General features: G+C 65.8%; 1 protein-coding gene across 1 annotated transcript in view; it reads right to left on the bottom strand.

Moving 5' to 3' along the window:
• Window positions 1-1,346: 1,346 nt before the first annotated feature.
• Window positions 1,347-27,563, bottom strand: part of DGKD (diacylglycerol kinase delta) — a 65,591-nt gene continuing 39,374 nt past the window's right edge. The window contains exons 4-30 of the mRNA XM_056121869.1: window positions 16,615-16,719; window positions 16,340-16,472; window positions 15,928-16,034; window positions 15,636-15,761; window positions 15,407-15,509; window positions 15,010-15,172; window positions 13,918-14,026; window positions 12,397-12,536; window positions 12,222-12,306; window positions 11,613-11,707; window positions 11,431-11,530; window positions 11,086-11,359; window positions 10,189-10,341; window positions 9,652-9,780; window positions 8,402-8,498; window positions 7,654-7,764; window positions 7,482-7,578; window positions 7,297-7,404; window positions 6,988-7,101; window positions 6,590-6,724; window positions 5,835-5,986; window positions 5,347-5,458; window positions 5,091-5,168; window positions 4,604-4,723; window positions 2,975-3,092; window positions 2,545-2,675; window positions 1,347-2,284 (exon numbers count right to left, since the gene is read on the bottom strand). Coding sequence (XP_055977844.1) covers window positions 2,195-2,284; window positions 2,545-2,675; window positions 2,975-3,092; window positions 4,604-4,723; window positions 5,091-5,168; window positions 5,347-5,458; window positions 5,835-5,986; window positions 6,590-6,724; window positions 6,988-7,101; window positions 7,297-7,404; window positions 7,482-7,578; window positions 7,654-7,764; window positions 8,402-8,498; window positions 9,652-9,780; window positions 10,189-10,341; window positions 11,086-11,359; window positions 11,431-11,530; window positions 11,613-11,707; window positions 12,222-12,306; window positions 12,397-12,536; window positions 13,918-14,026; window positions 15,010-15,172; window positions 15,407-15,509; window positions 15,636-15,761; window positions 15,928-16,034; window positions 16,340-16,472; window positions 16,615-16,719 — 3,285 coding nt within the window. The 3' untranslated portion in view covers window positions 1,347-2,194. The remainder of the gene's footprint in view (window positions 2,285-2,544; window positions 2,676-2,974; window positions 3,093-4,603; window positions 4,724-5,090; window positions 5,169-5,346; window positions 5,459-5,834; window positions 5,987-6,589; window positions 6,725-6,987; window positions 7,102-7,296; window positions 7,405-7,481; window positions 7,579-7,653; window positions 7,765-8,401; window positions 8,499-9,651; window positions 9,781-10,188; window positions 10,342-11,085; window positions 11,360-11,430; window positions 11,531-11,612; window positions 11,708-12,221; window positions 12,307-12,396; window positions 12,537-13,917; window positions 14,027-15,009; window positions 15,173-15,406; window positions 15,510-15,635; window positions 15,762-15,927; window positions 16,035-16,339; window positions 16,473-16,614; window positions 16,720-27,563) is intronic.

Raw genomic sequence — 27,563 nt, 5'->3', positions numbered from 1 at the left:
GGGGGGGGGGGGGGGGGGGGTCTGTCTGTGTCTTGGGCCCGAATGAGCCTCCAGCGATGGCTTCTGCAAAGGCCAGGACAAGACGAGAGCATCCAACATCCAAACTGCGCCTGGCACCAAACCTGAGCATCCCCCCGAGGCCCACAGCCATGACTTCCCAGTGTCTCAGGTGCCACAGCAGCCCGCCAGGGCCAGGGCGGCAAAGCTTCAGAGGCGGCGCCTGCACCGAGTCCAGCCAGCGACGCACAGCTGGCCCCATCCCCAGGCTCAGAGCATTGACAGTGACGCACAGACAGCTGGCCCCATCTCCGGGCTCAGCCACAGCGGCGAGGAGACCCCCACCCTCACCTGGACCACCCAGAGCACTGTGAGGTGAGCCGACACCTGCACACAGCAGCACCCAACAGGAAGGCAGTGCCTCCCCATCCTGGGACGCGAATCCATGGGCCTCCCCACGCCCGGCTGAGTCCATTTTCGACTAGACAACGCGCTCGGTATTTTGACGCATGAATTTCTTTGGCGGGGAGGCAGGCTTGGGCCACACCTGGCGGGACTCAGAACCGGATGTGGTGTAGCGGGTGGCAACGGCGCTGGTCTCAGGCGAGGCAGGTGCCCTCCCCCTGCACTCTCTTTGGCCGCTGCCCCTCCAGCAGGCTGCTGCTCCGGGCTCTGTACCAGGTGCCGCGTGGGGTGGGCTGCGCGTCAGGCTGGGACCCCGGGCAATGCACCACTGGCCACGAATGCCGGCGCTCACCTGACCTGCCCCCATCATCTGCCAGGGGCTGGCGGGTGTGGCTCGGCCCGAGTCTGTTCGCCCCGGGGAAGGGCAGGCCCAGGAGGAAAGAGCCCGAGTGGACGGGCATCCCCGTGGGCAGAGCCCAGCCTCAGCCCCTCCACCGGGGTTAGCATAGCTGGGAAAGGACTGCGGTGACGTGAACCTATCAGAGGTCAGGGAACCGGAGCTCGGGAAAGCGCGAGGACAGCCGCTGGCTCACTCACACCTGTCAGGACACGCTCGTGTTGGCTGCGATGCCTGGGACAGTGGCAGCCACTCTGTGCCCACAAGGCCTGCTGCCAACTGGCCAGCGGACAGCCACGGCTGCCCAGGACTGGGCTCTGCTGAGCACGGAAGGGACGCAGCTGCCAGGGGGCAACAACGCCCCCGCGCCCAGCCTGCATCACCCCCGACAACGCCCCATGCCGGAAGCACCTCACGGAGGCCTGAGCTGGGCGAGCACCATGTGGCCGCAAGCGGCCGGGCCCTGCTCCCCGGCTCCCTCCTCCCCTGCCTGCCACTTCCGAAGGGGCCAGATTCTGCCGGGCGGGAAGGACAGGCCAGCATGTGCTGCGGAAGATGAAAACAGGCTTTTTATTTTACACAGAATGGGGTCACACCGGAAGTGGGTCTGTACACAGCACAACAAAGGCCTGGTCCTGGGGCACTGTATAAATTAGGGTCATAAATAGGAGAGGGCACACACCTTTGCTCCGGGCGCCCCGCTCGGCCGTCCTCCCCCAGATCCCCGCCAGCAACTGCGGGGTGGGATGGGGGTGGGGGGTTCCGGGGCGGCTCCCGCCTTGCTGGGGGTCCGGGCCCCTGCGAAGAGTGGGAGCAGCCCAGGCCGACTGGGGGCCTGCGTCTGGGGGCACGTGGGGGTCAGCACCGACTCGGGCCGCCGTGCTCACTCCGCGCCCCTCCCCGCGAGACCCCCGGTGACTTGGGAAGGACAAGCTGGAGCGGCGGCGGGAAGCAGGGTCAGGGGCTCGGGGGTGGCCACGAGCCAGCCTGGCTCCGAGAGGGGGAGAGGCTGTTCCAGAGCCTTCTCCACCCAACCCGCCAACCCGCAACGTCCTGGGGGCGGGGGGGAGGGACCGTCCGGTAGGGGGACACAGCTGTCCCATCTGGCGTCCCGGGCGCCCGCCGCTGTCCTCGTGCCGAAAGCCGGCGAGCCGGCCTGGCAACACCCACCACCTGCCGGCAGGAAAGGGGGCGGCTTCGGGAGCACCCGCAGCTCCCACGCCGGCCGGGCAGCCGCTGTGCCCGAGGGGGAGCCGGAGCCCAGGCCCCCCAGCCGGGGAGCTGCAGGGGGAGTCGTCGGCGCCGGGCACGTGGGTCCGCGGGCAGCGAGGGTCTAGCACCGTGAGCACCGGCCTCAGCGGGCCGCACGTGGGCCGCAGGCCGCCAGGGCCACTGCTAGGCCTCAGCCGCAGGCCCGCCGCGCCGCAGCTCCTTCACGCCACACAGGATCCGCTTCATGTGGCCCACCTTGGTCACGCCCAGGTCCTGCAACGAGAGCCGGCCACCCTGAGGCGCACGGGGACCCAGGCCAGGGGCCACAGTTCCCGCCCTGCCCGGACCCCCGTGGCAAGGGGCCCCTTCTACCCCAGAGGCCATGGAGCCAGTCAGACGTGGCGCCGCGGTGGCTCCCCTTGGCTGTGAGCTGTGCTTGGGGTTGGGGGAGGGGGTCGCACAGAGCCACGGGCCAGGCTGGAGGGCACGGGGGAGGGGGGGAAGACGGACAACGACGACTTCCAGGCAAGTACCTTGAGGTCCCTCCGCTCCAGGTGCAGGAGCTCGGCACCCCGGATGTCGTGGCGCATGAAGGTGTCCTTGTACTCACAGAGACTCAGGCGCTCCAGCCAGGCGGCCACCTCCTCTGTCCCCCAGAGGTGCACTGTCGGGCGGAAACCAGGAGCCCTGAGTCCCGGGGGCAGGCGCCCCGAATCCCAGACACCCGGCGGGGCCGTGTCCACCCTGCTCGGGGCAGGACGGGGCCACACAGATTCACCCCGACTCTGGGCCCACATGCAGGGGCCCCCGGCCTCAGCGCAGGGCCCAGCCGTGCTCAAGACAGACCCCCGACCGCAGCCCTGCTGACGGCGAGCGAGTCTGTGTCTCAGGCGGCCACCAATGCTGCCCTCCCCTGCTCTGGGCGGCTGAGAAAGGGAGGGAGGGGGCGGGGCGGGGCCGTACCCGGGGCGCCCAGGCTGCTGCGCGCCTCCTTGTTCTTGTTGTTCTTCTCCTTCTTGAACTTGGGCACGAGGCGGAACTTGGCGCTGCGGCCGCGCTTGGAGAGGTCCAGCATGGCGCCCTGCAGGGGGAAGCAGGGGCTCAGGCCGTGCCAGGGTCCGAGGGCTCCCGTGGCCCGCCCTGTCCGGCCTTCCTTCCCTCCGGCTGCTTCTCTGTCCATGTCCATGTGACGCACCGCGCCTGCATGCTGAGCCCCTCAACCGGGTGCCCTGCAAGGGGGCGGGGGGGCTGCTGGCCCACCAGCTCCACCCGCTCTGCCAGCCTGAGTCTGCCTAGATTTTTCCTGTCAGAAGTGAGGGGTGGGGGGCCGGGTACTGGGTGGAGAAGGTGGGGGCTGAGTTTTTGGGGGTCCCACCTCCTCCGTCCCGGCGCCTGCAAGGCATCTGCCAGGTACACCTCCAGGTACGCAAACCCTCGCACATGGGGCCGCAAGCTTCCCCAAGCCGTGGGGCACCTTTGAGCTGACGCCTATGCCGGGCTGGGGCCGAATTCACTCATTTTTTAAAAAAAAACAGTAGAACTTAGCGGTGCAGCCAGTCTCGAGCTAGTTCCAGCCATGTCCTCTGGAGGCGCCCTGCCCGCAGCCCTGGCCCTGGACACCCGCCTGCTGGACTAACGCTGCAAGCATCTGTCCCCGCTGTTCCCTGGACACTGGCAGTGCAATCCCCCGAGAACCAGCGGCTGCGCCCGGGTCACTTCACTCTGTTTTTCATTTTTCCTTGATAGGATTTTTCCTTAACTGGACTTGCCAGAGGATCGTTTTCAAGAACCAGATCATGGATTTATCACCTTTTCCTGCTTTCGAGTGAACAACCAGGGAGGCCTGCAAAGCATCTGCTGCCACTGAGCCGCGTCCTGTCCTCCGCTAGGGCATGGGCCCCAGCAGGACAGCCACCAGCAAGCTCGGGTCCAGAAGCATCTGGTCCAGAAGCAACCACTGCACTGAGCTGGGAGCAGCCCCGAGCACTGCCCTGGCCTGAACAACACAAACTGACCCTGAACACCCCCTTCCGACGTCACGGCTGACACTGAGCCCAGGCCCTGCCTGCCTAGAGGAACACAAACCACCATGACAGGCTCACACTCAGGCCTGCCACCCACAGGAGCTATGCCCAAGGAAGGAAGCTGCATGTTAGACGCATGCGGCCTCCTGGGGCATGTCCATCTCTGCCGATGGATCGTGGCCTTCAGAGGTGTCCATGGCATGGCCGGGATGCCAGGACAGGGCCCAGAAGGCCAGAGCACAAGCTCTGCCTAAGGGAACCCGGGTCCAAGCCGGGCACTGCTTGGTCCCCCAAGCACCATGCAGGGGACAGCCCAGTACTGAGCATGTCCACTGCGCCCTGCACCCGGCCTCACGGGCAGCTCGGTCCAGTGCGCAGGCGCTGCACCAGGCAGATCCTCACGGCCACACCACAGCTCGTCCCCGCGAACGGCGCACCCCCCCAGAGCAGGGGTCTCATCACTGCCCCCGCCAAGCAGTGCTGGACCAGCCCCGGAGACCCGTGGGCAGCAGGGTGGCAGCGCCTGGACCCAGAACTGGAGACGCAGGGGTCAGCCCCAACCACGTACCTCCTCGTCGCCTGGCTCCGGGGACGGGCACAGCCAGGGCGTGTCTGCCAGCCTCCTGAGCTGCTGGTCTATCTCGCTGAGCGCAGCCCCCAGCCGTTCCTTCTGGGGGGGGTCCAGCTGCTGCTCGGGGAAGGGGGCGGAAGACAGAGCGGGCATCAGGGCCCGGGCCAGGCGGCGAGGGCTCCGCGCTCCCACGCCACCTCCCTGGGCGGGAAAGTCATCAGCAGAGGCCACGCTGCAGGCCAGGCTCAGAACCGAGGGAGAGGGGGTGTGCGTGCGTGTGTGTGTGAGGGCGCATGTGTCCACGCGTGTGTGCATGCGTGGGGGCAAAGCCAGCCTGCACGAGGGGCATCACAGGGCAGACACCCCACTGCCCAGCACCTGCTCCTGAGTCATGCCCCCGGCCCCACCAAGCCTGGCCTGAAAGCAAGGGCCCAGGCCCCCGCCCAGGACTCTCGCCTGCAGGGCTGCGGGGGGCTGGGCTCACCAGGGCCATCTTCCCGGCCAGCAGCAGCTCCGTCTCGCTGCGCAGAGCCTTCACGTTGCTCACCAGCTCCAGGAGGCCCTGCGGGAGGGGTGGGCGGAGATGCCATGGGGGCACTGGGGAGAAGACGGGGAGACACCTGGGAGGGGAGGGTGCCCTGGGGGGGGGGGGTGCCGTGCAGCGGGGACACTGTGCGGAGCGAGGGGGGCACTGCGGGGCCGCAGAGAGGAGCGGAGGGGCAGGCGGCCAGCGCGGGCACCTCGGAGCTCCGGGGCCTGCCGTAGACCCGCTCCATGGCCTTGGAACTAGCGTTGACGGCGTGGGCGAGCTCCTGCTCCATGTCCCGGTGCGACAGCGCGATCTCCCGGATGCTGTGGGGACACGGGCGTCAGAGCCAGACACCAGCACGGCCTGACCCACGGCGGACGAGGACCCAGAGTCCGTCCCGAGGAACAGGCCCGACCCACAGCAAACGGGCCCAGGGTCTGTCCCGGGGGACACGTGCCTTCTTTGGGACCCCAGCCCTCCAAGAGGGCACAAGCCCACCGCCAGCCCCGGGCCCGGGACACAGCCCGGCTCACAGACAGGCTTACAGGGCGCAGGGAGTGGACGGGCGGGAGGCCAGCAGTGCTGGGGCAGCGAGGGAGGCACCCGAGAGGGGCTGGGGACAAGCCCGGCACGAGGGAGGGAGGCGGCTCCCGTCCACCCGGTCAAGCCTGAACCCACGGGCACGGCCAAGCCACCGACCTGTGGATGAGGGCTCCCGCCGCCTGCCCAAACTGGTCCATCTGCGTGGCCTCTTCCTCAGACAGGATTTCGGGGTGCAGAGAGAAAGACGGGGGGCGCGGCAGCTCACACTTCTGCTTGTCCTCCCAGGACTTCAGCGTGTTCTCGAAGGCCTGGGCACAGGAGACGGCATCACACCTGGCCGCACCCCTCCGAGGACACGCTCGGGTGAACAGCCCCCGGCACCCGGACGCTGGCCAGACGGCGGCCAGGGAGGGCGAGGGATGTTCTAGAAACTGCTGCCAGCTTCATGTAACCTTTGTATCAGAAAGACAAGCTATTCCTGACCAGTAAAACCCGTGGCACTTTTCTAAACGCTCGGATGTGCCCACGGGTGTGCCTGCAAGTGTATGCAAAGGTGTACGCGCAGGTGAGCCCAGGTGTGCTTGCAGGTGTACGCACAGCTGTGCCCAGGTGTACGCACAGGCGTTTGCAAATGTACACACAGGTATGGATGCACGGGTGTGTCCAGGTGTGCAGGTGTGTTTGCAGGTACGCGCGCAGATATGTATGTATACACAGGTATGTATGGATGCAGGTGTACCCAGATACGTGAGCACGTGTGCACACAGGTGTGTTTGCAAGTCTTCGTGCAGGTATAGATGCACAGGTGCACATACAGGTGTAGTCGCAGCTATTCACGCAGGTTATGTATGCAAAGGTGTACGTGCAGGTGTGCCCACAGCTGCGCCCTGGAGTGCGACAGCTCTTCTCACCCTGTCCCTGGTGAGCGTCTGTGCCCGGTTCTTGTGGACGATGCGGATGTATCCCGGAGGCTGGATCCAGGCCTCGCCGTCCACCTGCACAGGGACACCCTCATCGCCCAGGATGGAGATCTTCACAGTGCGACACTGGGCAAAGAGCAAAGCCTGTCACGGGGTGGCACCGCGCCCCGCCCCCCCAGTCCATGCACCCTGCCCAGGGACACGTGGGGCCCAAGAAACACGCTGGGCAGAGATGCGGCCCCCTCTGGCCAATGACTGACCCACGCTCCACACGGCGCCAGGCAGGAGAGGCCGTCACGGGGCCAGGGGACTCTGTCCATCGCCAGGGGCGGCTGGCCCAGTGCCGAGAGCCCATCCCTCAGCCCGGCCTGGCAGCGTCCGAGCCTCACCTGGGCAATGCGGTGGTGCTGCAGCCGGATGACGCGCGACACGGCCATCTGCATGCTGCCAAACACGGCCACCACCTCCAGGATCTTGTCGTCGAAGGACGGGGCTGCAAAAGTCTGCAGAAGCCGCGTCAGCCCGGCGGCCTGCGCTAGGGGGACCCCAATAGCCCGACGGGGTGAGTCCCCCACCCCCCGCCCATCTGGCAACCCCGGGTCACTGTTCCACAATCCGCGCCCGGGCCCCTCCTCCCAGGCGAGGCGGGAAGCCCATCTTGATCGGTGCCCGCCAACACCTGCCCCCCCGCGACGTACATCGTCTTCCTTGGTGCCTCCCCAGAAGTTGGTCCCTCCGGCGTAGCTGGGGATGTTGAGGACCGCGATGCCCTGCAGGCTGGGCAGGGGGATGGGCCGGCCGTCGCACTGAGGGGGGGAGGGTGTGGTCAGCGGCCAACGGGACATGGGCGGGCGTAGGGATGGGGGAGGGGGCACGGCCTCACCTCCAGCAGCACCTTCTGCTCCAGGTTCCGGTAGGTCCTGTGCAGCAGCTCCTTGGTGCCCAGCACCCCGTACCACATCATGTTCTTGGTGCGGCTCCTGGGCGGCACGAGCAGGGCGTGAGCCGCGCCCGCGCCAACCCCCGCCCCCGGCTGAGGCCGCCCCGGCACCTGCCTGCACTTCTCGGGGTGTTCGTCCCTCTTGTTGTTGAAGTCCAGCGAGATCTTCGCGTCCAGGCCGATGCCAAAGTAGTTGTTCATGACGCACTTCTCGGTGTAACAGTCTCTGCGGGAGCGCGGGGCGACGTCGGCCAGGCTGCCCACCCGCCCGCCCTCCTGCCCGCCCCCTGCAGCCCCCAGGACCCCCGGGGCTGGTTTCCAGCTTTGGTTCCGGCTCACGCGCAGCCCTGTCCCCTCTGAGGGGCCCCAAGCGACAAGAGCGAGGGCAACAGAGCCAGGGAACTGCGGCAGGACAAGCATCTATGAGCGGTGCAGAGTGGGAGAGACAGACCCCAGGCCGGCACTGGGGTCCGGGTGAGACCTTCGGAGCTCCAGGAGGAAAAGACGCCACCCGATGTGGGAAGCACCAGAGCAGGGGGTAGGGAGCCGCCGCGGGAGGCCCCCAACGCTGTCCCCGCAGAAGGGAGAAAAACCCTCCAGAGGTTTCCTGTGTCCCCACGGCTGCAGAGGGGACAGAGCAGGGTGCTGGGACCCCCCCACCCTCCTCTCCCAAGCCTCAGGCAGACCCCACAGGCCCACAGACAGCAGGAAGAACTGGGAAGGGGTCAGGGCCCGGCCTGTCTGCGCAGGAGCCCTTCAGTGAGGCCAAGGTGACGTGGCAGGGCCCGGGGTACACAGGGGCCCCACCCCCACAGAGCCCCCCTCAGCCCAGCTGGGGAAGGTGGGGGCCGGGGGCCACTCACAGGTTCTCGGGCTCCGTACTGAAGGGGTCTGCGTTGATCAGCAGGCGGCTAATGACGGAGCCTCCGGGCAGGGACCCCGACATCCCGGGTCGCACGGCTGCAGGGACAGGGGCCAGGTGACAGGGACACCGACAACAACCCAGACGTCCCTCAAGGACTCGACATCCCAGCTGCCTGGCTGGTGGGGTCAAGGACAGGGCCCTTGGCCGCTGAGGCAGCGTGTGCCCCCGCCCCAATGTCTCCTTGAGCAGCCTCAGGCGAGACCCCCGAGATGGGTCCCATGCGGACTCCCAGGGGGCAGGCGGCAGCCGTGAGCGGCACCGAGACTCTGATGCAGCCAGGCCAGATGCGCGTCCGCAGCGCCTCTCGCCAGCCGCCCGCCCAGCCCCGTCCGGCCAGAGTCTGTTTCCCAGGGGTGCCGGGACCCCTCTGACCGTGGAAGCCACCTCCAGGCTCTCACGTCCCCTCCAGGCGACAGGGCGGGACTGGGAGTCCAGCGGCTTCTCCCCAGGCCCAGCCCTTGGGTCAGCCGTTCCCCATGAGAGGACAGTCCCGCTAAGAGTCCCCACAGTCATGGACCCCAAGGGCAGAGACCACACAGTGGCTTCCGCCCCACCCCAGGAGAATGAGAGCGTGGAAAGGGTGGTCACACCCAGCTCTGGGGGCAGTGCTCTTCCCCCCCCACTGTGCTCCTCCAGACTGTGTCCCTCCCACATTGTGCCCTCCACAGAGTGTGCTCCTCCCCAGAGTGCTCTCCACACTGTGCTCCTCCAGACTGTGCTCAATTGTGCTCCTCCCACACATCCTCCCCAGAATACACCCCACACTATGCTCCTCCCCAGACTGTGCTCCTCCCCAGAGTGCTCTCCACTGTGCTCCTCCAGACTGTGCTCAATTGTACTCCTCCCAAACGTCCTCCCCAGAATGCACCCCACACTATGCTCCTCCCCAGACTGTGCTCCTCCCCAGAATGCTCCCCACACTGTGCTCCTCCAGACTGTGCCCAATTGTGCTCCTCCCACTGTGCTCCTCCCACACCGTCCTCCCCAGAATGCTCACCACACTGTGCTCCTCCAGACTGTGCGCCTCCCCACCGTGCCCCTCCCCTGACTGTGCTCCTCCCTGCACATGCTGAGGACAGCAGCCCCCCTCCCTGGGACATGCCCGTGTCCTCGGGGACCAGAGAGGACCCAGGCCAAAGTCCCCTGCCGGTGTCCGTGAGGGCGGTGCCCGTCCCGCCGGGCACTCACTGGGGAAGAGGATCTTGGTGTTGAGCGCCGGCAGGCTGTCGCGGCTGCCCGTCTGGGGTGGGAGGGACGCAGAGCTGCCCAGGGACAAGCTTCCTTTGCTCATCAGCTTCTCACAGGGGGACCTGGACGCTGCGAGAGAGGGAGGACGGGTGGGCTCCGTCAGAGCCGGGGTACAGACGTCCAGGGGAGGAGCGGAGAGGCTGGGCAGGGCGGGAGCAGCTGACCCCAGCACAGGGGGCCGGGGGGATCCAGCACAGGTGGGGTCCCGGGCAAGGGCGGCTACGCACGTCCTCTGGGCACGCAGGCTGAGGGCGTGAGGGGGGTCAGGGACAGGGACGGGGCTGCCCCTCAAGAGTCTGGGGTGACCAACAGGGTCGAGCTGCCCCCTGGGGAAGTCTGGGGTCACAGGCATGAGCTGCTCCCCCCCCCAACCCACAGAGTCCGGGGTCACAGGCCCGGGAACGGGGCTCCTGGGGAGCGGGAGGCAGGGGTGGGACGCGCGAGCCCTGGCAGCCCCCACCCACATCCCAGGGCTACCTTTGCGGGGGCCCCGGGCCTTGGCGCCGGCACTCCCGGTCTCGCCCTCGCCGAGGTCCGGCCTGTCGGGGGGCAGCGACAGGTCCTTCTTCTCCGACAGCCCCAGGAGGAAGTTCTCCTGCTCCTGCGTCTGCGCGTTCTGCTCGTCCACGGCTGCGGGGACACGGAGCTGCAGCGGCCACTCGCAGGATGCAGGACAGAGGGGAGGGGTGGGAGGGGCGGGGTCACGGGTGGGGCAGGGCCGTGGGGACGGGGGCCACGGGTGGGGTGGGGTGGGGTGGAGCCATGTGCAGAGCAGAGCTGTGCGGGATGGGACCGTGTGCGGGGCAGGAAGGGGCCATGAGTACCTGGCCAGAGGCTGGGTGAGACGCGGTGCTGACATGGGGCTCCTGAGCACTGTCCCAGGACCCGCTGCCCGGCCATCCCTGCCCGCAGCCCTGACCCCAGGTCAACTTTCTAGCCCGTCCACAGGCCCAAGCCCTCCTCCTGGCCACTCTCCCCGGGGAACCCCTGACCTAAGTCCTGGGTCCACTCCGCACCCCTGGGGCAGCTGCACCTCTAAGTGCACGGCCTGAAGGCAGATCCTGAGCCTCGAGGGTGGGCCCTATGGGGGTGGCTCCCGTGAGGCCCCTTTCACCAAGTGGGGCCGCTCCCAGCTCTGGCTCTCCCCCTCGGCCCCCTGGGATCCCAGGGTCACCCCCCAGACATGAGCCTGATGTCAGAGACAGGCCTGCATGCAGGCTCATGGATGAGAGGGGCATCCCCTCCTCCCACACACCTGGGAAGGAAGGCGTGTGTGTGTGTGTGTGTGTGTTTGCGCACACACCCCCAAATGTGCAGATGCCCGCGTGTGCACATGTGTGTGCAGGGGAGCGAGCCCGGGTGTGCGTGCCGCACCTCTCTCGGCGTGCTCTATGATCTGGCGGATGGCCTTCTTCAAGCTGTTGGCTCGCAGCATGAGCTGTTCGCGGGGCCGGAAGATCTGCGGCCGGGCAGGGCAGGCTGAGCCGAGGGGCCGGTCCCCGGTGGGGCCACAGCTGCCGCCCGTGCCATCTCCGTCCTCGGCCTCCTCGGCGATGGTCGGGGGCGGCGTGGGCAGCGAGGACGTGGCCTGGGACTCGTCGTCCAGGGTCTTGAGCAGAGAATCCAGCTTCTCCTTCAGGACGGAGCACTGCTGGCCAGGAGACAAGAGCTTCGCACGCCGCCCGGCCCCAGCCCTGCCCGGGAGCCGCCGGGACCCACCTTCTTGGCCATGTCCTCCGACTCCTCCGAGCTCTCCGTCGCCCTCTCGTAGGCCTTGCCCACCCGCGCCACGAAGTCCTTGACCGTCTCGCAGAGCACCCTGCGGGAGCAAGCGTCAGGCTCCCGGGGCCGTCCCACCCCCCCCATGGGTGCCCCCCGCCCCCACCCGCCCCAGCGCTCACTTGGCCGAGGAGATGACCACCGAGTGCTGGTCGGAAGTGAGGATCTTGGACAGGTGAGCGGCGACCGAGTCCTCGTAGAAGAGGATCTGCTGCACCTGCGGCCGGGACCCCCCATCAGCACGGCCGCTCTCCAGTGGGCTCTGCTGGTGCACACGCACACCCCGCCCCCGCCCCTCCCACAGCTACCACCTCCAGGGCTCGGGTCTCTCGGCCCTGCAGTCTGCTCTGCGCCTGCGCCCGGCGCTGCCTCTCCCTGCCCCGCTGCAGCCAGTGCCACCAGGCCCAGCCACGGGGCGCAGGCACCAGCACGGCCCCTCTCCAGACAGGACACGCACTCTTGGCTGGCGGCCGGCACATCCCGCCTACCTGCTGGCCACCGTCTGCCGCCGCGGCCCCCAGCTCACCATCCCTGCCCTCACAGACACAGCAGGTGCTGCAGGCAGGGCCCAGCCTGGACAGGGATGGGAGGCACAGCTGGGCCCTGCGGGCACCAGGACGGCCCTGGAGCCGGCAGGAAGGGAGCAGAGGAGCCTGACCCCGGCCAGCAGGGAGCCGTCACGGCTGCGGGTGCGTGTGTCAGGGGCCGGGGCCAGTCCCACGAGGCCGTACCTCAGAGCCCTCGCTCCAGTCCTCGGGGGTGGCGGGGGCGGCGGGCTGCCTTGGGAGCTTGGTCTCGTAGGCCATGACGCTCCACCTGCCGGAGGGAGGCCCCAGGCTCAGCCCAGCCGCACCCGGGAGCCGCCCGCACGCACGCACAGCCCCGGGCCCGGCCGCAGCCGCTCACCTGTCCAGCATCTTGGTGCTGGCTCGTTCCAGCTTCTCCAAGATCTGGGGGAGCTGCGTGTCGTCGTCACAGGCCGAACCCCAGCCCAGCACGCGGGCCAGGTCGTTTCCTGTGCCCAGAGGCAGCACGCCCAGCTGACACTGCCGGGGAGAGAGCAGGACCCCGTTGAGGCGCCGTCACCCCGCCTGGGACACCGTCACCCTACGTGAGGTGCTGCGTCACCCCGCAGGAGGCATTTGTCACCCCGTGTGAGGCGCCACATCACCCGCGTGAGGTGCCATCTGGCCCCACCTGAGACGGCATCACCCCACGAGGCACCGTGTCACCCCAAGTGAGGTGCTGTGTCACTCCACGTGAGGCTCCGTGTCACCCCAAGAGGCGCGATGTCACCTGTGGGAGGTGCTGTCACCCCATGTGAGCGCCGTGTCACTCTGTAAGCCACCCTGTTACCTTGTGTGCACCACTGTGTCACCCCACGAGTCACCCTGTCACCCCACGTGGGCCGCCGTGCCACCCAGCGTGAGGCCGCCGTGGCTGAGAACAGCCCAGACAGGCCAGTGCTAAGCAGCTGGCCCTGTGAATACCCCCAGAAGCTGACAGGTCGCCTGGGCCTCCCACCTCACCCAGAGGGGAAGTCTCCTCTCCTGACACTGGAGTTTCGTTTTATGGATACTTTTTGGGCGGGAGAGGACACCCTAGCGATGCTCAGGGCTTACTCCTGGCTCTGCACTCAAGAATTACTCCTGGCGGTGCTCCCTCTGCCAACACTTGGGCCAGGCCAGGTGTCCGCTGTCCAGCCTCAGCCCCTGACACTCAGGGCACGAGAGTCCAGCCTCCTGCGGGAGCACCCAGACAGGGGAGGGACGGGCGACGAGCTGGGGAGCCGGGCAGTGTCCTGCGCTGTGCCCCTGAGCAAGGCGGCCCAGCAGGGACCTCCAGCAGAGCGCAACCACAACCCTCAACAACCGAGCTTTCGGGCTGCAGGTGCTGACAAACACTCGTGACTGACTAGAAGCCTTTGTGAAGGCTGGGGCCGGTCCCATCCCGGTGCCCCCCAGCAGCCCTGGGCCTGAGCACCGAGCAGGAGAGCATTTCCGGGGGTGGACCCTCTTTAAACAGTCACACTCGGCTCAGTGACTGCTGGTGGGCCTTCAGGACGCAGGGCTGAGACCCGGAGCCCGGGACTCCTCCTCGGCCCGTGCTGACAGGAGGAAGACGAGGGGCAGCACACGAGAGGCCCAAGAGTGGCGGCTCTCCAGAGCCCAGAAGTGGCCGTGTGGGGCACCCATGCTGACCTGGGGGACGACCCCCACTGCTGAGGGCCTGCAGGGACATGCCCGAAAGGAAGGCATCCCAGAGTGGCCGCTGTGACACGTGCACGTGTCCCCAAGGCAGGCGCGGGCCGAGACAGCCACGCCTCAGGCTCTGGCCCCGGTGTGTCTGTCTGTCCGTCTGTCTGTCCCCGGCTACCGAGGGAGCCTGACGGGCGTGGAGCGCAGGCTCGTGAGCAGGAGGGCGCACCTGCTTGTGGAGGTTGAGGTTGTCGATCTCCGAGAGGACCCACCCGACGCTGCCGTCCCCGCCGCAGACCAGGATCCGGAAGGTGTCGAACTTCTGGAACAGGCGCAAGCTGCGGAGGAGAGCCAGGGTGGGCCAGGGCTGGCTGGGGGGGGGAGGGGGGGGACGCCCCGCAAAGACACACGGGGACAGCGACTCCCTCCTCGGGCCGAGCTAACCCCACACGGGGCTGCGCGTCTCTGCCCCCGCCGCCAGGAAGCCCCCCAGGCCCATCCGTCTCCTCACAGGGAGCCTGACACGCCCCTTCTGGCCCAGAGTCCTGCACTGTGTTCCCGCCCAACGTGGCCCCACAGTGGCCTCCAGTCTGGAGAGCCCTCGGGAAGCACCGCAGGATGCTCCAGGGGCCAAGCTGCCCTCTCTCGGGCCCTCTGAAGGAAGGGCCACACCAGACGACCAGAGAGGAGCAGCCCATCTTGGCCGCCGCTCTTCACTGTGCAGGGGGGGACGGAACACTCGGAGCTGCTCGCTCCAGGCCAGCCCCGCGCCCTCACGCCCTGGGCTCCCTCAGGCGAGGGGACACATAGAACAGATGACAGAGCTGGCACCTGGAGTCTGTTCGGTGGCACCCAGCCACGGCGGGGGTCCCCATGCCCCAGCCACTCCCCCTCTGGTCAGGCCAGGTCCCACACACCTCTCCTCTGGGAAGAGTCACCCACCTGCAGTCCTCACGGGAGCCCACCCTCTGCCCACCCTCCATCGGGGCCACATCTGGCAACGGACACGCTCTCCACAATTCACACACACACACACACACACACACACACGGAGCAGCCAGGCCACACGTGCTGTGCAGCGGGCAGCTGACGATGGCCCCCCACATGCTAGGTGCGCCCCAAGTTTCATGCCTGCAAGCGAGGAGCCCAGCCCCTCCCGCCTGAGGGCCACTCCCTCCCCCTCGGCCACTCAGCACGGGGGAGCCGAGACATGGGAACGGCCGGGTGGACGGGGCGGCATGCTCCCTCCCTGCGGGATGCCTGCGCTCCCTCAGTCTCTCCTCGCTCTGGGGGCCGCACGGCGCCCGGAGCCTGGCCCTACCCGAGGTGCGGGCCTCCGTTCATGAGGTCGAAGACCTGCGCGGGGTTCAGCAGCTGCTTGAATCTGCGCAGGAACTTCACGCCCTGGTTGTCCCCGCTCTTGGAGTTGACGAAGACCAGCAGGGGGCTGGTGCAGGACGGAGGGCACGAGGCCTTCCAGAAGCCTGGGGGGGGGGGGGGGGACACGCAGGCGGGGGACGTGAAAGCGGGCAAGCGTCACAGAGCTGCCGAGACCCCCCCACCCCCGGCCCTGCCCTGCCCGACCCCCCAAACCCCGGCCAGGCGCGGGCACGAGGCCAGGCCGAGGTGCTGGGAGCGCCCACCCGGCAGGCACGCCACGGCACCAGCGGCCTGGGGCCCCTCCTCGAGGCCCACTCACGCGGGGTCCCCGCACCCACCGTCCGAGTCGATGCTGTTGAGCGCCGTGGGGGGGATGACGGAGACTTTGCAGAGCCCCAGCGGGCACTTGGCAGCCAAGGCGTCCTTACAGGCCGTGTGCACCTGCGGGAGAGGGCAGAGGGCGGCGCTCAGGCAGCTCCAGCCCCCGGGCAGGGCGGGGCGGGGCGGGGCGGGGGGGGGGGGGGGGGGGGAGAGGGGAATGGGGGAGGGGGGCGGGCGCCCGCTCACCATGGCTTTGCACCAGAGGCAGCGCCAGTCCTGCAGGCGCAGCACGCTGCCACACGTCTTCTCGCACACCGCGCACTTGGCGCTCACCGGCAGGTTGCCCTCCAGCCACTGATGCGGCATGAAGATCTGCGGGCGGCAGGCAGGCTAGACCCCCTACCCCAGACCACCGGGGCCGGCGCTCGGCCGAGACCCCCTACCCCAGACCACCCGGGCCAGGTGCCCGCGTGGCCCCCGGCCACTGGACGGGACTGGCCCGGGCCCCAGTTCCCACAGGGGAGGGCCCGTGTCGCACCCCGTCCTCGTCCTCGATGATGTCCTTCCCGATGGACGCCAGCGTGGTCCACTTGCAGTCGTTGCTGGCGCGCACGGCACAGCGCTTGTGGGCCTTGAACTTGCACACTGTGGGCACGGGAAGCGCGAGGCGCTCAGGCCGGCCCGCGGCTCGGCTGCCGGAAAGGGCCAGAGAGCGGCCCGGCCTGCTTCGGGGGCAGGGAGGGGGCCGGCCGAGAGACACCCGGACTCTCCGGAGGCCAGCAGGTCCTCAGGTGAACGTGCTGCCACCTGCCCCCGACCCCAGGCTGTGCCCTAAGGGGCCGCAGGCGAAGGACACCCCCAGTCTCCTGGGTCCTCTCCCGAAATTCACTTCCCTTGCCCGACGCTCCGTGACCCCGCCAGCCGCCCCCCAGCCCCCCGCCGGGCCCCACCTTCGCAGGAGAGCCCGTGAGACGTGACCCCCGACAGGGCCTCCCGGCACACGTTGCAGTGGGTGGGCCTGGCGTGGGAGCAGGCGTACCAGTTGTGCGTGCCCGAGAAGTGGTCCATGGTGTACTGGGTGGGCTGGGGTGAGGGGAGAGGGGGGGTGCAAAGGGCAGAGGTGAGGAGAGGAGGGGCAGGGCCGTGCCCCCGGGCCCCAGGATGGAAGGGGTGCGCTGGGGGGTGAGGAGGTATGTGGGGGGGGAGTCGGGCAGGACAGGTGAACCTCGAAATGCTCCCTGCTCTGGCCGCTCTTGAGCGCCGCGATCCAGTCCTCCATCTCCTTCCTGTTGTCTGCACACAGGATGAGCCTCCTGCACGGGGTGATGACCTGCGACAGGCACAGGGCGCCACCAAGACCATGAGGACCTCGGGCAGCTCGCGGGGCCAAGCACGGGGCCTCACGCCACAAGGCAGGTGCCCCACCACCACCACCACCACCACCAAGCCCCGGTCCGGTCACGTCGTCACAGACACACAATCCCGGCTCTGTTAGAAACCAGCAGCCCCAGCTCCGGCATGGACCCACAGGCCCCAAATCACTGTCACTGTCCTATTGTTGTTCATCGATTTGCTCGAGCGGGCCCAGCAACGTCTCTATTTTGAGTCTTGTTGTTACTGTGTTTGGCATATCGAATACACCATGGGGAGCTTGCCAGGCTCTGCCCTGCAGGCGGGATACTCTCGGTAGCTTGCCGGGCTCTCCGAGAGGGAGGGACAGAGGAATCGAACCTGGGTCGGCCGCGTGCAAGGCAAACGCCCTACCCGCTGTGCTATCGCTCCAGCCCAGGCCCAAAAATCACTATTTCCAAAAGCCACTTGCACTCTTGTGCTCGGTCAGCGTTTTTCACCAGCCCAGGTCAGGCCCACGTGGGCGAGAGGCGCCAGGGGGCACGAGGTGACCAGGCGAAGGTGGTGAGCCAGTCGGCCATGCTGGAGCGTGTCATGCGTGTCCAGCCAGAGGAGGGATCTCACACGGGGAGCGCAGAGAAACACAGCCAGGGTGCAAGAATCAGATGAGCCAGAACCGAGCTTAGGGGAGCCCAAGACGACGGTGGACTGACACGGACCCTCGGGGAAGGTGCGGTGTTGGAGCACTGGACGCAGGCAGCCCTGCCGGCAGCAGGGCTGTGAGTCAGGCTGCTTCAGCGAAAGGTAGCGAAGAGCCCTGCTTCACGGGACGCAAGTATCGCGGGCCATGGAAATGCAAGAACGGTTCTCAAACCCAAATGACATGCAGAGTCACTCCAGTCATCAGAGTCAAGCATCTACTGACGACTTAGGCCAGTGACAAGCCCCCGGAGAGTTTTAAGAGAGAAAAGGCGAACGCGGCTGCTCCCGCCCCAGCTCCCAGGCGGCCGTTCCGAGCTGCGGGGGAAGTGTCTGAGCCGAGAACTGTGTGTCCCTGTAAACAGTCGGGCAACTCAGCGGCACGGTGACCCCACGGCTCAGGCCTGGACAGCGCCCTGGCAAGGCGGCCAGAACCGACAACGATCAACAGTGAAAAGAGCCCCCAGACAGAGCGTTTAATCACTCAGCCGGGAAAATGACAGGCAGGAAGGGCACAGGGCTCGCCCACGCAGAAGAAACACAGCACAGCTGGTCACAGGGGCAAAGAGCAGCTCCTCTCGGGGCGAGCGACGAGAAGCGGGTGTCCACGGCATGTCCTGGTCCAGCTAAAGAGGTCTGGGGGGCGCAAGTCTGTAGCTGAGGAGCCGCCACAGAGGACGAGGTTTCGCCCCACGGACCCAACAGCCAAGTGCGTGAACAACAGCGTGAAGCCTGGCCGGCGACCTGGCGCCCCTGCCTGCGTCCCCTGCGTCCCGGGGGACTTACAAAGTAGGATTGTGCCGTCCATTTTCAGGACCTGGCCGGCAGTGCCTGTGGCCACAGCTTCCCTGCCCACTGCACACACATGTCCTGGCTCTGCTGCAGCAACACAGCACGTGTGCGCGCGCGCACACACACACACACACACACACATGCACACGCACACATATGCACACCACATGTCCCGGACCACCCACAGCAACACAGTAACCATGTGTATACACACACACACACGCATACAACACATGTCCTGGCCCATCCACAGCAGCACAGTACCCATATATACACCCACCCACCCACATACCCACCCACCCATATACACGCACATATACACACACCACTGACCCGGACCACCCAGAGCAGCACAGCACCCATGTACACACACACACACACACACACACGTGTCCCGGCCCTCCCACAGCAGCACAGTACCCACGTACACACACACATGCAAACGCACATGCACCCCACGTGTCCCGGCCTTCCCATAGCACCATAGTATCCATGTACACATACACATGCACACCACGTGTCCCGCCCTCCCATAGCAGCACAGTGCACACGCACGCACGCACGCACCCCACGTGTCCTCCCACAGCCGCACAGTAGCCCTCATATCCACTGGCCCACCTGCCCCTCCGAGCCCCAGCATCAGGCCCGAGGGCCCCACCTAGCTCCTGGCACCCTTACCTGCACCCCGAGGCCCGTGAGACACTGCCCAGGCACCGGCAGGGCTGGTGCATGAAAGTGGGGGCGGGGAGGGCAGGCAGGGGCTGGCGTGGCCAGAGAGGGCAGCAGGGGTGGCCAGAGGCTGGCGTGGGTGAGAGGGCAGCGGGGGGTGACGGGGGCGGGGCTCCTGCTAATTATAGCTCCGGCTGCTGATGCGTGGGTGCCCTGACAAGCGCCCGGCGCACTCGGCCACAGTCACATCCTCTGACTCACGTCCTGCTGTTCCGCTGCTCACCCAGAGATGCTGCCCTCCCTCGGCCCACCTGGAAGCCCCCGAGAGCCTGCAGCTGGGCGGCGCCACGAGGTGCGGCAGCTTCCTGACTGACAGCATCGGAGCCGGCGCGCAGGAGGCCGCCCCGCCCCCCAACTCAGGCGGGATCTCGGCAGGTGCCAGGCCACCTGGCCAGCATCACGGGCAGTCACGAGGCGGACGCCTCCAGGTCACTCTGTCGCACCTCCATGGGGCTACTTTACGCTTGGGAATCAGAGACGCTGGGGAAGCGACAGCTTGATGAGACTCGGACTACCAAACTGTGGGGCGGGAGGGAGGGGGGCTGTCCCAGGGACAGCGGCGGAGACCACGGAGGCGAGGACGGGGGTCATGGGGACAGCGGTGGAGGGTGCTGAGCACTCTGGTGGTGGGGAAGTGACGATAAGAACTGTCAATGTCAGCACCATCATAACCGTCGGGAGCACATTACGAGACTGTGAACAAAATGTATTCTTCCCCGAGAGGGGGACAGCGCAGTCCAAAGGAAGTCGACGAAGACGCCACAGTGTCGCCCCGAGGGGTGGTCTGGAGCCGGCCTTTAAGCAGGTGAGGAGAAGCGGATTCAGGGACACCAGCGTCAGGAATAGGACACACTTTAGAAGCAGGTGACAAAGTAGGACGTGTGCACGACCCCACTTCTTTGTCAGACTGAAGCACCTTTACTGATGTCCAGGGGAAAAGCCAAGAAGACGGTCACCTGCGTCTGCTCTGCTCCACCGAGGAGGGCGGCTGGATGCGACAGGGCCGTGACATCCGAGCTCATCAAGGGAACGCTGGGCACATGCCCAGGGCCGGGGCAGCCCACCCAGTCCCAGACACAGACACATCGGCATGGGCACACACTGTCCGCCCAAATGGGGCATTTACAGAAGGGGGCGCGGGTGGGGCCCAAGTCTGCGGTGCTCACCGCGGGGGAGCGAGCTTGGGGTGGGGCAGGGCAGGGCAGGGGTCCGCTCCTGAGCCCAAACCCGGGGCTGCTCCCTGGCAGCGGACTCTAAGGAAAGGACCCGCGGCCGTGCTGCAGGCCTGGACAGGGGAGAGGAGCGGACACCCGCTCCCCATGGCGGCTTTTCTGAGGGCAAATCCGCAGACACCGGGGAGGCCCGCAAGGCTGCAGACGGGCAGGACTCAGAAGTGACCGTTGCAGCCGAAGGTCTGGCCCACCCAAACATGGCAGGCCATCGGCACTGGCCAGTAAGACCCCAGAGAACACCCACCCGATCACTGCAAGCCACGGGCACTGGGCAGTAAGACCCCAGAGGACTCCCACCCAATCACTGCAGGCCACGGGCACTGGGCCATAGGGCACCCAGAGATCAGGGGCAGGGCAGCCCTGGGCACCTGCTTGTTGGTCAGGCGTCCACCCTCGGACCTCCAGCCGCCTCACAGGCTGGGCTCCCAAAGGCTCAGCACACTCTGAGGCCGAGAGTGACGGAGAAGCAGGAGGGCTGCCAGCTTCCAGGGAGCCAGATGTGGGTGCCGGGACACGTCCACCGGCCCTGCTCATCACATGGACCAGTATGCAGCCGTCCGCCTCCGCCTGAGCCCTCGAAGTCTGCTTCCCAGGGGCTGGGGCTGGGCAAGACCTGAGCACCCACACGCGCCACTCTCAAACACCCGCATACCCCAGGCCTGCAGAGCAGGGCTCTGGGGAAATCCCATATTCCACACGAGGACGCTGTGCCCTGACTTCCAGACAAGACTCAGCCCGGTGACACTTCAGCCACCTCCCTGGCACAATTACGAAGAATCTGAGACGGTGAGACACCATCCCAACTTCCTTGGCCCAGGGAGCAAAGCCGATTAAATCACACACCTTCTTACATGCGGGTCTTTCCCTAAAGAGCCACAATGAAGCCACTGCTGTCCCTGTCCCTGTCCTCCCATTGCTCATCGATTTGCTGGAGGGTCTCCGTTGTGACACTTGTTACTGTGTGTGGCATATCAAATACGTCACGGGGAGCTTGCCAAGATTTGCCGTGCGGGCGAGATACTCTCGGTAGCTTGCCGGGCTCTCTGAGAGGGGCGGAGGAATCGAACCTGGGTTGGCCAGGTTTGCCGCATGCAAGGCAAACGCCCTACCTGCTGTGCTATCGCTCCAGCCCCGGTAAAAGGTGTGATGAGTGCCGACAAGCAACACGCACAGGTAGTCACCCCCGAGCTTAGCGGAGCAAACAGCCCGCACACCTGGGCCAGGTAAGGCAGCAGCAGAGCCACCCGCACACCTGCCTCCGAGCCTCAGAAGCGGGCGCTGCTTCAAGCAAAGCCCACACATGGCAAACGGCCCTGGCTGGCTCCGAGCCGGCTCCCTCCTGCTTCTTGGGAACGGGACGAGCCCAGAGCGGCCCGAGAGCTCCCCAGTCTCTTCCGGAGCAGGACCAGGCAAGGGGCCAAGAGCTGTGGGCCTCCACGGGGCTTCTTCTGGGCAGGGCCGAGGCCTGCAGGGTGGCCCCACCCAGGAGGACCAGCGAGCCAGGCCAGCAGCCCCAGAAGCGCATCCGTGTGAGGAATCGTGCAGCTCCCCACCAGCCCCGCCAAAGGCCTGCAGGAGTCCTGCCCGGGACGTATCTGCCCACACGCATGCGCACACACCCACACACACACCAGTCACACCCACGTGCACACACTCACACGCACAATCTTGCACACATAACCACACACAATCGCATGCAGGCATAATCACAGACACAATCAACAAATAGGAACACACAATCACGCAATATCAGTCACGTTCGCACACACAATCACACAAACATGCACAAACACACTATTCCCCCCACACACACACAGAGACACACACAGAATCACACAATCTCACACACACAGAAGGAAAGTAACCCGGGCATCCGCACGACAGCTGCCAACACTCGGCCGCCGGAAACGACAAGGGCCTGGGCCCAGGGTGCCCTTCTGTGCGCCCCACAGGCACCCCACTGAACAGGGACCTCTCGAGAGGACACGAGGGACAGCCGAGCGCGCACCTCCCCCCGCCTGCCTCCCCGTCACACAGCCGTCACACGCTAAGACGGGAAACGCAGACGCGGGGCAGAGTGAGAGACTCAGGCAGCAGACCATGACACAACGGGGCCCGAGCCTATTTTATCACTTCCTGAGGACTCCTAAGGACAGTCATTTCTTCCTGACATCACCCCTGCAGCTGCAAAACTGCTCTTGAACGACCTCTGGGAGAAATGGCCTCCTCTGAACCCTGCAGAAGGCACAGCCAAAGCTGCCATCAGCGGCCCAGGGCAGGTCACAGGGCAGAGGACAGTGCCCGGGACAGGTCACAGGGCAGAGGACAGTGCCCGGGGCAGGTCACAGGGCAGGGGACAGTGCCCGGGACAAGTCACAGGGCAGGGGACAGTGCCCGGGACAGGACATAGGGCAGGGGACAGTGCTGGGACAAGTCACAGGGTAGGGAACAATGCCCGGGACAGGTCACAGGGCAGGGGACAGTGCCCAGAAAAGGTCACAGGGCAGGGACAGTGCCCAGGGCAGGTCACAGGGCAGGGGGCAGTGCCCAGGGCAAGTCACAGGGCAGGGGATAGTGCCTGGGATAGGACATAGGACAGGCGACAGTGCCTGGGACAGGTCACAGAGTAGGGGACAGACAGTGCTCGGGACAAGTGAGGAACAATGCCCGGGACAGATCACAGGGCAGGGGACAGTGCACTTTGTCAAGCCAGGGCCCCCTCGAGGGACATGAGTGCCACCCGGCCAACACTGACCCACACTTTCCCCTTCACCGTGGTTGGGGAGAGGCCACAAGCCCCACTGAGTCACACACAGGGTCTGGCGCAGCCCCCAGCTGGCCCCGGGAGCAGCACACGCTAGTCAGGTGCCCTGGACCCTCCCTGAAAGAACCTAGGCAGCAGCGGGATGTCGGCAGAGCAGAGCCAGAGCCCGGCCGGGTGCTCTGGGGCTGCCCGACTGTGAATGTCCCCCAGCAGCCCTTGGCCCGGCCTGGCAGGAGAGGGTGTCACCATACACATCCTTGGTCCAGCCCCAGCACGTGGGAGGCCAGGGCTGGAGATGACCAGAGAGGACACGGCCGCGCAGGACCAGGCCGAGGGCCACGTGCAGCATCCGGGCCCCTCTGCCAGGCACCGCCCACAGCGGCCGGCCACAGGGCCAGGAGACAGAGCAGCGCCGTCGGTCTGCGTGAGGCTGAGGGGCAGTGGGCTGACCACGGGCAGCGAGAGGAGCCTCTGGGCGTCTCCCCAGGCCAGCTGCTCCACGAGTCTCCCGCCACATCGCCAGCCCCACCAGGGCCCATACTCAGGTCCAGAGCCCTGAACCTGCTCCTGACAGTGCCCGGGGCAGGCCACAGGGTAAAGACATGCCACCATGGCATGCACCTCGCCCAATGCCCTCCTCCTCCTGGCCGACCCAGGCTTGTGCTCCACCTCGGCCCGGGGGACTCGGGGCCAGTCAACCCAGCCAGCAGGTGTGGGCCATGCCTTCACCTCCCCTGGGGTGGCGGGTGCAGGGACTTCGGGGCTCGCGGCAGGCCCCAGGGGCCAAGACACAGCAGGTGTGAGAAGGCCCCAGCCCAGGCCAGCAGGCCCTGCAGTGCTGCGGGCCAACTCCTGTTCCTGGGCTCGAGGACCATCCTGGCAGCACCCAGAGGACACTACGAGGTGTCTGGGATCAAACAGGCCAGCTCCGGGCAGGGTCACGTGTTAGCCTGCTCTGACCCTCCAGGCCCGGTGCTGTTTCATGGTCCCGCGTGGGAGCCTGTGCTCACACACCCTTTGGGCCACCCCCTGGGCCTCTGCTGTGTGCCGAAACCCCCAACCCCATTAAAGGAGCCGACGAGAGGGTGCCAAGCCCCTACGAAACAGGACGGACGTGGACAGCGATGGGAGCCGTGCTGTGGGGACTTCGGCAAAGGCACTGCCGGGTGTCCACCGCCCTGAGGGGGACTGGAGGACACGCCTGCCACAGAGGGGACATCAAAGCCTGGGCGTGGGTAGCTGGGAGGACACCCGGCCGCTCCGAGGGAGCCCGCTGCCCTCTAGCACCCACTGGATCCTTCCTACCAGCCTTCTGCCCCCTGGCACCCACTCGCCCCCTTCCCTGCCCTCTGCACCCAGTCGCCCTACCCTGCCGGGTTGCTGCACGGCCGGTCCTGTGGGGAGCTTGTGGAGTTGCCTGCACTGCCCGCATATGTCAGGGGACATGCCCAGACATTGTGCACCCCCTCCATGAAGCACCCTCCTCACTCCACCCTTCCCTGGCTCAGGGCGGACACCCCAGCCCCGCCCCAAGCCCAGAGGATCCTTCCTGATGAGCTCCTTGGCTGCAGCCTGCCTCGGGGTCCCACCCCCGCCCCCCTGTGTGTGTGGAGGGGGTTCCCTGGGGAATGCAGCTGTGATCAGGCACCGTTCCCCTCCCACCTACCCCAGGGTGTCCCACAGGCACGCAGAGCAAACGGGCAGTGACCCCAGGCCAAGTGCAGCACCGGGCAGGAAGCGCCAGGAAGGGAGAGGACCCGCCTCACAGAGACCACGGTGGCAGCTCCGGGCACGAGGCACCTCTAGAGCCCAGGAAGAGGGGCCAGCAACGCCCACCGTGTCCCGCGGGAAACAGACCACCTGCGTGGGTCTCGGTCCTGCCACAAACCGGGCCCGAGAGGGGCAACACCGGCAGCCGGAATCTGCCCAGAGCAAAGGTCAGCTCTGCTGGCGCTGAGCAGGGTGGACACGGGCTGGGAGAAGGACATTTCCACTGGAAAGCATCGCCGAGTACCAAGGGCCCCAGAGTCAGGCACCGCCCGGCCAGGAGGAAGGGCCCGATCTGGACCACTCCGGCCAAGGGTCCCGGCCAGGGGGAAGAGATGTCAAATGCTCGCTGGCGAGGACAGGGCGGGCAGGAGGAGAGAAGCCCACTGGCCCATCCCGACTCCAGGCAAGGGGAGAAGGACTGCAGGGTTTCTCCCACACAGCCCGGGGACTTGTCAGTGGGAAAAGGAAATCCAGAACGAGCCCACAACTACTCCGCAGCTTAACTCAAAGAAACTCAACATTTGGGGAAGGTGAAAACAGAAATACAAGACTCTGGCCAGAGAGAGAATACTGCGGGTGAGGCACACACCCTGCAGATAGCTGGCCCGGGTTCGAGCCCCGGTACCACATGTGGTTCCGCTGAGCCACCAAGAGTGATGCCTGAGCACAGGGCCAGGAGTAAGCAAATTTGAAGTGAGCAAAATACCAAAAAAACCCTCAACCCATGGATTTAACGACCGCCAAGAAGCCCCTGAAGGGAGACAGCTGGGGGGGCCGAGGGCAGGCAGGGCACCGGGAAGGCCCAGCTCCAGCCCAGCTGCAGAGCCCTGCTGAGCCCAGCGGGAGGCCCGGAGCACTGTGCTGGAGAAGCCCAGAGTACCAGTGGGTGAGGCTGTGAAACAAAAACAGAGGGAAAGAGATCTGGAAAAGGCCAGTGAAAAATAGTGACAACCACAACAATAATAAAAGTCTAGAACGTTCCCAGCACCACAAAGAATGAAAATAAGCCACGAGGAATGAGAGGACAGGGAGCGAGCTGGGAAGGGCACACACGTTACACGCGTGAGGGCCGCCCCCAAGCCCACACAGCTGCTGCCCCTGCGCCTGGGAACTGCCGGGAGCCACGAACAGAAGCGAGGAGACCCGACTTCGCGAGGCCGGAGGCCGGCCAACAGCGCGCAGCTGCCGAGGCCTCGGCTAAGGCGTGTTCGCCGGCCACAGCGCGGCCGAAGAGGCCAGGAGCCAACCTCACCGGGCGACGCTGAGCACAGGGCAGCCCGGCTAAGAAGCGTGCCTGTAAGGCGTGGAGGCGTGCGTGCGGCCTGGGGGATGGGACACCTGGGAAAAGGCGGGGGAGTCCAAAAAGATTACACAGGGGCACAGCGACAGCACAGCAAGGGAGGGCGTTTGTCTTGCACGCAGCCGGCCCAGGTTCGATCCCCGACACCCCATATGGTCTCCTGTGTACCACCAGAAGTGACTCCTGAGTGCAGAGCCAGGAGTAACCCCTGCATCACTGGGTGTGACCCCTCCAAAAAACATTAAGTAGGGGCTGGAGCGACAGCACAGCGGGCAGGGCGTTTGCCTTGCACGCGGCCGACCCAAGTTCAATCCCCGGCATCCCATATGGTCCCCTGAGCGCCGCCAGGAGTGACTCCTGAGTGCAGAGCCAGGAGGAAGCCCTGTACATCGCCAGGTGTGAAGAAAGAAAAAAAAAATTAAGCAAATGCATAAATAAAAGAAACGGGAACCAAGACTTTTCCAAAACCAGCAGTGGAAGGAGCATCAACCCCAGACCTCAGGAGCACTGAGGGAGAGAAATGCCAAGGACGCGGCCGGCAAGACCTGAAGCACCTCAGCCCAAGGAAAGCGGACACCAGAAGGTGCCGGGGATAGCAGGGGAGTATGGCCGGCCAGCCAGCGCGACAGGTGGCAGCAGGACAGTGCGAGGGAGCGAGACTGCCCAGAGAACAGCGGGAAGCCCGCACCGAAGCACTGACGGGCAGCGGGAGGACCCTCGCTCCTCAGCGAGTCCCAGAAACACAGAAGGAAACGAAGGCGGGCGGAGAGGGCGCACCCGGCTCTGACCTGCCCTGACTGCCCGCGAGTGCCCCCACCTCCCTCCTGGCACTGAAGACTGTCACCTCCCTGGCGCTTAAACACTCCGGGATCCCTGCTGAAAGCATGATCTCAGGCCTTTAAGACTCAAGTTCCGGTTTGAGATCTGTAAAATACTCCTTAAAATCGTACTTATGAAATAAGCCAAGGAGAAAACGAAATGGCGTTTAGGAAAGGAAGACGTGGGGCCGAAGCCACAGTACAGCAGGGAGGGCGTTTGCCCTGCGTGAGACTGACCCGGGGTCGGGCCTCCGGGAGCCCATCCTGTCCCCCGAGCACTGGCAGGAATAATTCCTGAGTGCAGAGCCAGGAGTAACCCCTGAGCACCACCAGGTGTGGCCCCAAAGCAAAAAGGAATATGAAAATACACACATACATGTGAAACCAAGAGAAAATAATGTAGGAGATTTGTACTCAGATACGAGAGAATATAAACTAAATACACATTAAACATAATCTGGTTGAAACCGTAATTCAACAATTTTGGAAACACTTTATACTGCTTATATGACATCTCAAATACAAACAAAATGATTGAAAGTTTAAAAAATAGAAAACCACACACCATTTACTTATAATACAATTACCAAATAAAGCTACTGTACAAAGTAAAAAAAAAATTTTTTTTTTTTTTTTGCTTTTTGGGTCACACCCGGCAATGCACAGGGGTTACTCCTGGCTCTGCACTCAGGAATTACCCCTGGCGGTGCTCAGGGGACC

The sequence above is a fragment of the Sorex fumeus genome, unplaced genomic scaffold, assembly GCF_029834395.1.
Source record: "Sorex fumeus unplaced genomic scaffold, SorFum_2.1 ptg000005l, whole genome shotgun sequence".
NCBI lineage: Eukaryota > Metazoa > Chordata > Mammalia > Eulipotyphla > Soricidae > Sorex > Sorex fumeus.
This window is presented reverse-complemented; position numbering and strand designations above follow the sequence as displayed.